The sequence below is a fragment of the Bufo gargarizans genome, chromosome 3 (assembly GCF_014858855.1).
Source record: "Bufo gargarizans isolate SCDJY-AF-19 chromosome 3, ASM1485885v1, whole genome shotgun sequence".
Lineage (NCBI taxonomy): Eukaryota > Metazoa > Chordata > Amphibia > Anura > Bufonidae > Bufo > Bufo gargarizans.
In genome coordinates this window covers 491,708,783-491,720,369 of record NC_058082.1, presented here as the reverse complement: position 1 = coordinate 491,720,369, position 11,587 = coordinate 491,708,783, and the positions used below count along the sequence as shown (strand labels likewise).

At 45.1% G+C, this 11,587-nt stretch overlaps 1 protein-coding gene across 1 annotated transcript in view; it reads right to left on the bottom strand.

Moving 5' to 3' along the window:
- The window catches only part of LOC122931703 (WSC domain-containing protein 1-like), a 54,633-nt gene extending 43,787 nt beyond the window's left edge, over positions 1 to 10,846 (bottom strand). Inside the window, exon 1 of the mRNA XM_044285773.1 lies at positions 10,453 to 10,846. Within this exon, the coding sequence (XP_044141708.1) occupies positions 10,453 to 10,846 (394 nt within the window). The remainder of the gene's footprint in view (positions 1 to 10,452) is intronic.
- Between the last annotated feature and the right edge of the window lie 741 nt (positions 10,847 to 11,587).

The following is an 11,587-nucleotide window of genomic DNA, read 5'->3' as shown; positions in this document are numbered from 1 at the left end:
CTAGTGGTCGTGTCGTGACCAGCAACCCAGCGGTTCTTGAGTGGTTGACTCGATCTTCGACTTCGTCGCAATTGACATCAGACACCCCCAGCCAAGAGTCAGTGGGTTCGTCAGACACAACCCTTAGTTGGCATGGTCCGGGAGCAGGCCCTGTGCCCTCACCTGTCCTCAAACTGCCTCTGTCCATTCCTCCACTAGGCAGGCAAGTAGTGATGAGGAGAGTGGCGTGGGAGCTGGTGTTGCGAGTGGTCAGGCTTCTGACCCAGAGACGGTTGAGGAGGACATCAGTGACGTGCAGACAGTACTCGATGATGATGATGTAGCTGATCGCACTTGGGAGTCTGGTGACAAAGGTGCTTCATTTTTTCTTTCTTTATATAATAATGTTATATTATAAAATTCAGTGTCTCTATGATACATCTGCAGTGTGGGGGCCCGTGTGGCTTCTACACACTTTAAAAAAAATCCTTCAGAGAGGCGAATAGATACCAGATGACCGGGACGCTACATGACCTTCCCAGGAGCTTCTGTCAGGAGCAGCGGTTTATTTCTGAGACATCCGTATAGTGCGGGGGGAATCCAAAGACCCTCTCCATCTCCGTGCACCACAGGATGTCCTCCTTCCCATCCATGATGACTGGGAACTTGTGATGTTTTCCCTGACGGAGAGAACAGGAGCTTGTAGTTATAGTTTGAATCTTGATGAACTTCGCGACTCTTCCGGGCTCCAAGCAATCTTGAAGCTTTGTCTTCTCATTCTCTGTAGCTACTAAAAGCCTGTTCATGCCAGGTAGGTTCCCCCAGAAGTATCTGACTCGATGAGCAGCCGATACCACACTTGCATCAATCTTGACAGGATTCGTCTCCAGGGGGAGAGAAATTGTTTTTTGGAATGCTTTCTACATCGCAAACACGTCGTCGAATAACCAGAAGACTGTCCGATTCTCTCCTGTCTTAGGCAACACTTTATTGAGTAATCGTGGAAAGTCAAAAAACAGTTGTCCACTACCCCCATAAAGGCCTTTCCTGTGTGGTTTAAGCACAGATAAGTCATTACAGGGATTGCCGCCAATTATCATATCGAATTGTCCCCATTCTTCAATCCGTTTCCTGGTTATATTCTGTATGTCGCCCACCGATACAATCTTCCCTGGATGGCGTACCCGTCCTATCGTCCTGTTCATGCCAGGCAGTAGTGTTGGGCTCGAATATCCGAATAGTGAATATTATTCACGAATATCTGCACTTCGAGAATTTACGAATATTTAGAATATAGTGATATATATTAATAATTTTGAATATTCTAGTTTTTTTTTTTCAACAGTAACCTCCCTTCTTGCTTGTGTGCCAATGAGAAGGCTGCAATGTCTTTGTCTCAGCTTAGCAACATCCCTAGCAACCAATAGGAAAGTTGCCTACCCCTTACTATATAAGAACCTGCCCAGCAGCCCTTGTATGCAGTATTTTGCAGAGAGAGACAGCAGTGTTATTGCTGTGCTCTCTGCTTTCCTGCGTCATTACATTAGATAGTTAGCTTATATATATATAATACAGATAGTTAGTGCGAAATAGTCAGTGTAGTTTAGATAGTGATATAGTGTAGCTGATAGGTTCTGCTGTCCATACATACATGCTACATACTGTGCATAGTGCTGTATGTATGTATGTATGCTACATACATACATAGTGCTGTGATGTCACAAGTTCACGACAATATTTAGTGCACAAATCACTAATAAGTAGTAAGACCTGTTAAAATGTGAAGTGACACATATTGCTCCAAAATATTTGCATCATTGGTTCTGATTTCACAATTGTGAATATATTGGAGCACTCTATCTGCATATAAATCTATTGTAATGTTCTGCCGTGCCAACCATTTTCTCTAGTCTCAGGAAACTTTTAGCAGCTTGAAAAATGTAGCAAAAGTGACCCACGCTTATATTTCATGCGCATTACAAGAATATTACATTGCCGATTTTTTGCAATCAAGAAAATAATCTCGAATTTGCATATTCTCAAACATATGACGAATATTCTATCAAATATTTGCAAAATATCGCAAATTCGAATATTGCCCCTGCCGCTCATCACTACCAGGCAGGTTCCCCCAGAAGTATCTGGCTCGATGAGCAGCCGATACCGCACTTGCATCAATCTTGACAGGATTCGTCTCCAGGTGGACTGAAATTGTTTTTTGGAATGCTTTCTACATCGCAAACACGTCGTTGAATAACCAGAAGACTGGCCAATTCTCTCCTGTTTTAGGCAACACTTAATTTTTTTAAATTTTATTTATTAAATATTTAATATTAAATTGAACCAAAACTTGATTAAAATAATAAGAAGCTAAAGTTAAATTAGCCATTATATTATCCCAATCTTCAATGGAAATTCCCAGACAATCAATTTGCCAAGCCTTTTGTGCCAGAGAACGTGTATTATTGAAACATCCTGAGCCGAGATGGCCTCCTCATGCTGCTGCCACGCCAATCTGTGGCCTCTTCATGCTGCTGCCACCTCCACAATCTCTCGTCGTCGGGCTACTCTGTGGACTCCTCATGCTGCTGCCACCTCTACAATCTCTCGTCATCGTGCTACTCTGTGACCTCCTCATACTGCTTAGGAGAAATTGATTACCGCAGCACTCTCTGTCTTCAGTAGTATAAAGTTTCACCAACTGTGCAACGTTTCGACTTCACAGAGTTTTTCTCAAGCATATGCTTCAGAAAGACTCTTTGAAGTCGAAAAGTCACACAGTTGGTGCATAAACTTTATACTACTGAAGACATAGAGTGCTGCGGTAATCAATTTCTCCTACAGATCACTGGGGCAGTCAGGCTTGGACCCAACAACGCTGGCACTGCCACTATTGGGATTGATTCTGAATACATCCCGTGAGCAGTGCTGTTTTCTTTTACAAATAAGCTCCTCATGCTGCTGCCACCTGCACAATCTCTTGTTGTCGTGCCACTCTGTGGCCTCCTCATGCTGCTACCACCTCCACAATCTCTCGTCGTTGTGTTACTCTGTGGCCTCCTCCTGCTGCTGCCACCTCCAAAATCTCCTGTCATCGTGCTACTCTGGGGCCTCCTCATGCTGCTGCCACCTCCACAATCTCTCATCGTCATGCTACTCTGTGACCTCCTCAAGCTTCTGCCACCTCCACACTCTGTCGTTGTGCCACTCTGTGGCCTCTTCCTAATGCTGCCACTACCTCGAGATTCTGTCATTGGGCCACTCTGTGGTCTCCTCATGCTGCTTCCACCTCACCACTATGTCATAGGGCCAATATGTGGACTTCTCATGCTGTTCTCACCCTCCCCACTTCTTGAATGGGCCACTATTTTGCCTTTTTGGCTTGGCTGACATCATCATTTATTTGACCCTTTTTCTGAACTGTCAGAAGGAAGGAAAAATGAGACGCACAACGGATCCTGTCTGTGTAGCAGCTGTAAGGCCTGTATGGTCCAATCAGAATTGGCGTGTGATTTGGTAGACAAAATCAGGAGTGGGTACAAAGCACAGAAGACATGTGAATATTCCGTTCACGTGCCATCTCTGTTTTGGATCCACTCCTGTTTTTTTTGGCATTAGCAATACTGATGGAATACTGACAACATGCTGACTGAGTGCAGGCGGATGCTCCACAGACAGGATCCGTTTTTTGTGGGTTATTGTTCTGACAGATCAGAGGAAGGGCAAAATAATCAGTGATGTCAACACAAACTTACTTCTGACACCCTCGCCACTCTGTCAGGCGGTGCTCTACTTGTATAAGCGTTTAATAGAACAGGTTCTCTACACATCTATGTAGAATCAGCTCGCAATGGTGTAAAAGGACTGTGCTTCTTCTTGACGCTAACATCGACCTGTAAGGCTGAGTTCATACTTGAGTTATTTGGTCAGTGTTGGCCCCGTGACTACCCAAATAAGTGAAGTGTGCAGTGATTCTAAGAGCAACGCCTGTCCTCTGCATCTCATACGGACTCATAGTATTGTTTCACTACTAAGCAGACTCCCTGCTACTCCCTGTTACTGCAAGGCACAGTGTTTTACACCACTAGGAAGGCTCTTCCCAGCCAGGAAATAGCTATTTTTTAACGTAATTCACCACGAACAAATTCGGCTAGAACCGAATTTTTCCCAAAAAATTCTGCGAACCGGGCAATTGAATTTTTCAAAAAAATTTCATGTCACCTTCATTGGTCACACGGCCTATTTGCAGCTAGGCCATCATAACTCATCTCTAGTTATGATCATTCAAACTGTATAATGCACTTTTCTTTTTAATGCCCATATGGATTCAGAACAGATGTAAATGTGGGATAATACCGATCATAAACCATGCAAATGTAGAAGAGCTACAGGGATCATCACAACAAGAAATCATCATGGGATCCTCATCTAAAGCGTAAAGGGGTTTTCTGAATCTTCTGAATTGATTAAAGGGATTGTCTCACTTCAGCAAATGGGATTTATCATGTAGAGGAATTCAAAACAAGCCATTTACTAATGTATTGTGATTGTCCTTATTGCTTCGTTCGTTGGCTGGATTCATTTTTCCATCGCAGTATGCACTGCTCATTTCCATGGTTATGGCCACCCTGCAATCCATCAGTGGTGGTCGTGCTTACACACTATGGGAAAAAGTGCCACTCTCTCTGGTGGCCAAGAGCACATAGGCTAGTGATTTTTTTCTATAGTGTACAAGCACAACCACAGCTGATGGATTGCAAAGTGGTCATAACCATGGAAACAAGCAGTGTATAACGTGATGGGAAATGAATCCAGCCAGCAAAGGAGGCAATTTGGATAATAAAAATACATTATTAAGTGTCTTATATCAACTGTCTCTACATGATAAATGTCATTTGCTGAAGTGATACAAACCCTTTAACTATTCTCAAGATAGGTCATCAATATGTGATCGGCGGGAGTCTAACTCCAAGGGTCCCAACCGATCAACTGTTTGAAGAGGCCATGAGATCCAGCGAGTGCTGCAGCCTCCTCAAAGCTTGCCAAGATCAGCGCCATCCAGTGTACAGTGGCTATGCTTGGTATGGCAGCTCATGTCCATACACTTCAATAGGATTGAGCTGCAACTAGGCCATGTGACCAATGAAGGTGACATCACAGGCCTAGGAAGGGGCTGTGGCACTCACCTCATTCCAGTGGCCTCATTAAACAGCTGATTGGCGGGGGCGCCAGGAGATGGACCTCCACCGATCAGATATTGATGTCCAATCCTGAGGATAGGCAATCAGAAGTGAAGACTTGGAGAACACCTTTAACATAGAAGGGCACATGAACCTTCTGCAGCATACAACTGGGGCAGTTAGCATGATACAACAACAGGGAGCATATCGTATAATTCAGAAGGCGCATGCCAGTTTTGTGGAGTGCAAAGTCGCATATTCTTGCACACAAGGTATTTTGTGTCAGAAATGTTAGACTTTTTCCAATTTTACACAGTCTTCATAGCCTTATAGAAAAGTAAGTGGGGGATACCCTAAGGGGCGTGGGCTCCCGCAGTTGGCCTAATGTATAGCACACATCTACAGAAACTATCAGAAATTACAGCACAAATTAGGGTGCAAGTTCATTGCTTTCACAGATTTGCTTTTCTGGGAAATAGACTGTGAAGGCCTGTTCCTCTTAAAGGGTTTGTGTCACAAAACATATTCTACATTTTTCAAACCAGCACCTGCATCTGAATACTTTTGCAATTGCATGTAATTAAAGATTTAGTATAGCCACTGAGCTATTTAATAAAATTTATCTGTACGGCGCCACCTGCTGTTTGTTCTTTTCCTTATGTTTAGTCCATCTTACTGAGCTAGTGGCTCGTGCTCAGTGTAAAGGGAGTCTGTCACCACTATATGACCATATACAGCACTTACATGGCACTATAGCACACCTATACAGGATTCTAATGATACCTTTGTATTATTCTTTAGACATCCAGAAGCAGGAAAAACTACGTTTATCTCATATGCAAATGAGCACTCGCAAGTGCCCAGGGGCGGCGTTCATCGTGTAGGTGCCCAGGCTGCTCTGCCTTTTTAACCATTACTCCTCCCCCAGCCTCTTCCTTTGCCCGCCCTCCTATTCCCTTGTATCATCCCTAGGTCCGGCCGAGATCCGGCCCCTGCGCACTGCTTCGCCGGGCCGGGGCATGCACACTGCAATGCCCATTTTGGGTACGGCATCAATTCAACTAGTGCGCAGGCGTGGGATCTCGGCCGGACCTAGGAATGATACAAGGTAATAGGAGGGCAGGCAAAGGAAGAGGCTGGTGGAAGAGTAACGGTTTAAAAGGGCAGAGCAGCCTGGGCACCTACCACTGAATGCCGCCCCTGGGCACTTGCGGGTGCTCATTTGCATATGAAATAAACATAGTTTTTCCTGCTTCTGGATGTCTAAAGAATATAACAAGGGTACCATTAGAATCATGTATAGGTGTGCTACAGCGCTATGTAAGTGCTGTATATGGTCAGTGCTGTATATGGTCAGCTTTTCCGGTGCTGAGTTCCGTCCTAGGGGCTCAATACCGGAAAAGAACTGATCAGTTTTATCCTAATGCATTCTGAATGAAGAGAAATCCGTTCAGGATGCATCAGGATGTCATAAGTTCAGTCACTGAACGGCGTTTTGGACGGAGGAAATATCGCAGCATGCTGCGGTATTATCTCCGTCCAAAATTCCGGATCAGTTGCCGGAATTCGGCATCAATTTACATTGAAATGTATTAGTGCTGGATCCGGCATTAAAAATACCGCAATGCCGAATCCGTCCTTCAGGTCTGCGCACGTGCAAACCGGTAAAAATGTGAAGAAAATATATAACGGATCCGTTTCTCTGGATAACATCTGCTTGCCGTATCACTCTGCCGCAAGTGTGAAAGTAGCCTAAGGCCTCATGCACACGACCGTTGTGTGCATCCGTGGCCGTTGTGCCGTTTTCCGTTTTTTTTGCGGACCCATTGACTTTCAATGGGTCCGTGGAAAAATCGGAAAATGCACCGTTTGGCAGCCGCATCCGTGATCCGTTTTTCCTGGCCGTGAAAAAAATATGACCTGTCCTATTTTTTTCACGGCCAACGGTTCACGGACCCATTCAAGTCAATGGGTCCGTGAAAAAACACGGATGCACACAAGATTGTCATCCGCGTCCGTGATCCGTGTCCGTGATCCGTGTCCGTTTTTTCCTATCATTTCAATGGCAAACTTGACTTAGATTTTTTTTTCATTTTTCATGTCCGTGGATCCTCCAAAAATCAAGGAAGCCCCACGGACGAAAAAACGGTCACGGATCACGGCCCTACGGACGCAGTTTTTGCGGACCTTAAAAAAAAACGGTTGTGTGCATGAGGCCTTAGAAAGAGATTGTCATCAGTCATGGGATTACTTTACTCCAACAGATGTTTTATTAAGACTGGTGTGAAATGCCTAATAAATCTGCCCCTCGGAGAATTGTCTTAAGACGGTTACAGAATGAAGAATTTTGAAGCTGAATACGATTGTGATTGCTCTGAAATGTTATACTATTTTTCACTGTACTTTTTTACCTATTCTCACTGTTTAAGATTTCTGCTTGCTTGCAGGCATCCAGTAGAAACTTTCATTGTTTCCTACTGGGAGATAAAATTTGTTCTGTCCATGTGACCAGTGATCGTATTGTCCCTAGACAGAGCAAGTAATCAAAGGAATTTCCATCTAACCCCACAAGATATACCAGGTTTTTTAATGACACTACTGATGTGTGAACAGATACGGTTAAATCAATGGGTACGTGTTCTGTCCGTAGAAAATGCGGACAGCCCACATCAGTGAAAAATGGAAATGTGAACGAGGCCTAACTGATTGCATGTAAAGCAAAAACATTGCTGCTATATATGTAAAGGGTCCCTGAAGGTCAAGAAAACACAGAATACGTCGGCAGTGCAATGACAGCTGTCTATGTCTGCCGTTGCATTGCTCTGCCCTGCGGGCATGATACCCGTGCTGCTCACCATGCTGTGCCTCTATGCTTCTGCCTTGTGATCCAGTCTCTGTTTCCACAGAGAACAAACACACTCAGCTGCAGACTCTTAAAGGGCCAGTGTGCACACTTCCAAATCCTTCTCTGGTTATTTAAGGCACTCTCTCCAGCTGGAGAGTGCCTGTGCTTTAGGTTCTTGTGTCTGTGCTTTAGGTTCTATGGTGACCAGGAAAGGTGTTCTTGTTCTAGTCTTGTGCTATTGTGATTGACCTGCGTTTATCCTGCATTTATCCTGTACCTATCCTGCCTGTTCCAGCGGTTCCAGTTTCAGTTCTGTCTGTGTTTAGATTAACCCTGTCCATCTGCCTCGTCTGTATCTTCACTGTCACTGTGCCTGCTTATTCTGTGTCTCCCACCATTAATGCTTCAAGTGTGCTGTCTGGATCTCTGAATTCTCTGTCCAGACTATACATTTGGTTTTCCTGTGTTTTTGATGTGTTTTCTGAGTTTTGGTGCTTATAACTGTTGTTCAGCTGTCAACTACACTGGAACTATCCCTGGAGGTAGCAGTCTGGTTTCTTCCCTGCAGCAAAGGACAGATCCTTGTACAGGGGTAAAAGGGTGAAGACCGAGGAAGTGCCAGAATAAAGCTCTTGTATTTAGCCCAAAGCCAAACCAGTTGGCACAGTGGGTCCACATTTGCTGATCAACATTACTGCATACTGTAGCATCTCATGCCATGGACACTTCACAGAGCATGATAAGAAGAATCCCGCTCATCATTTTTCAATCTTATATTGGTTCAAAGGAGGCATATACTATTAACTACTGAAGGGGCTCAATACGGGGATATAACTGTTCTAAGGGGCACCAAGCAGGACATTACTGTACTACGAGGCATTAAGGGGGACATTACTGAACAGTAATGGAGACATTATTGTACTAAGGATTCCTAAGGGGGGCATTACTGCAATAAGAGGAGCTAGGGGGACATTACTGATGTAGAGGTCCATTACTATTGTAAGGGTCACAAAGGATGATGGAAAAATGAGCGGCCAAGCATTTCTTTGCTATGCACTCTGAAGACACAAGTCGTGGCTGGAGGAAATATTTATGGCAGTCTGAGATGAAGAAGAAGAGAGTTCCAGTCAGAGAGGACACCACCTGTAAGTCACTAGATGTAACTGTACTGTGTTCACTTTATGTATATGGTTGTATGAATATTGTATGGTGGTAATTTTGATTTTAGTACAGTCGATACTATTTAACTCCTTGACTTCCTTATCACTGCAGCAATACCACTTTCGGTTTTGGGCCCAGCGCTCATGCGATTGCTGGGTCCTGGGTGTCTGTGCGATCAGTACTCTCGTGAGGCCGTACAGCCTTGTACAACATTTGTGAGGTTGTATTCCCCACAATATGTCAGCAATAAACGTTAAAACAAAAAAGTTATGTTAATTGTCCCTCAAAGGTCTTGCAGTTTTGTATGACCTTATAGGGCCACAAAGTGTTAAAAAAAAAAAATCTGTATATTGTAAGGGATCTTCTCTTTTCAGGGGGTCACACTCATATATCTCCCCAGACAACGGATTTTCATGTCCAAACTGTGCATTTATTTTGACACTCTTCTCATAAAGGATAGTCCAGTTATACATCACTGGGTGGGGTGAGGTTCCCGCACCGCCAACATTTAAAACACAAATAAACTCCTGCCCGTCTAGGCGCTACCTAAACACAATACGTCCCTATCTCACTCATAGAGCACAGTTCACACATGGACAACATATGCGGCTTTCCTCAGCCAACATCAATACTGCAGCCTTCAGGCTGTGGCAACTCCAGTACCTTTTGGGGGAGTGTGGCCCAGTAGTCCTCCAGACGCTGGGCGTCCAACCCTCGTTCTCTAGGTGTCGCTAGGTCCTCCAAACCTCAGGCTATTCAAAGCCTTGTGGCCCCTCAGTCCTCCTGACTGAGACCACACACAGAGCCTCTGCTTCACAGAACAGTCTCGCTGTCCTTCCCCAGACTGACCTACTCTGAGGCGCTTTATGCAAGCCTGATTACAGCAGGCCTCACCTGCCATCACCTCAGGTAGAAAGGAGAACCCATACTGGAAGGGTGTGGACTGGGAACTCCCTTTACCAAGCCTAGCCACCAGTCCAAGTAAAATCCAGCCCAGAAAATGTATACAAAAATGTCTCAGCAAACTATGCTTTGCTGAGACTACTGCCACTCTCTGGATTTTATCTGTCTCACATATCTGAGATACCTGAAGTGAGACAACACACCTTCCAGCACTGTTCACATTACCACATATCCCCCCTCTTATTCTTCAGACCAGAGGTCTGGGGATTTTCCCACATCGTACCATGCCCTCTGGAAGATGTGGTCAGTGTCACATATTTCTCTCTATTCTGCCACCCCCCAGGCTAGCAGAGCTCGGTTTTTTCATAAACACTGACTTTCTACCTAGCAGACAGTGTCTAATGGACTCCTCAGGTTTTAGCTCAGGTTTGGCTTCAGTTTCAGAGTCTTCTGCTTCTTCAGTAGCTCTGCCCACTTCGGCAGACTCTTCTTCAGCCTTATCTTTGGTCTGTGGTACATCTGAGAATTTCTCCCACTCCAACTCATCGGCCTTAGCTTCTTCAGCCTTTGAGTCTCCCTTGGAGTCTTCATTCTCTTTGTTGGCCTTCTCATCTTTCTCGGATACGGAATATACTTGCATTCTTAACCCCTCCCCTTTCTCATTAAGGTTGGAGGTACTGGAGACACCGGGGTCCTTAGACTCTTCCTCTTCTGGCATTCCCTCTAGAGGGTCATCCAGGACATTGTTCTCCTTTCGGGCAGGCTCTAGGAGAGCCATCTCACAGTAGTAGACAACATCTGCATGCTGGCCATCTGTCTCCTCATATTTCTTCCCCTCTGGAACACATTGACGGCAGAGGGGACATCTTTCATGACCCGGTCCTGGCTACTCACTGCCATGGATGTCTTGACTTTTACCTCCACATCAGCTTCATCAACTTGTTCAGAAGAAACTTCTTCCATCTTCTGCAGGCAGAGGCAGAGTAAAGTGCCACCATCTTCAGGCCCATTCTTAACCTCTTCAGGTTTCTCATTTTCCTTTGATTTAGGCAACCTGTCATCTCGAGAAGCTCTTGCCTCTAAATCGTCAAGCTTAGTCTTCACCAACTCATAGACGTTCTTCCGGACGTCTTCCGGACGTCTTCCTTTGAGCTCATGAGATCCTCCATCTCTGCTCTGGGTTGCTTGTTCAGCCTCTCACATTAACCTCGCTGCTCAAACGCTTCTTCAAGGGCTCTAACCAAGGAGAGGGCCTTGGTCTCCTTCTCCCGAGCATCAGCCTCAGCTCGGTCACGTTTTTCGGCATATCGGGCCAAGCCGTATTTCTCTAAATGAGACATAATTTGCCTCTGGTGGTCCAGGTCCACCATCAGATCATCCAATTCTTGCTGGTTTGTTCTTGGTTTTGCGCCCCAAACGTAATGGAAGCGCCCCGCTCTTTGGCCTCCTGTTCCAGCTGCTCCCTGCTTTGCTCTGCTGCAGCAGCAGATGTAGGAGTACCACCATTCTCTTTTGGACA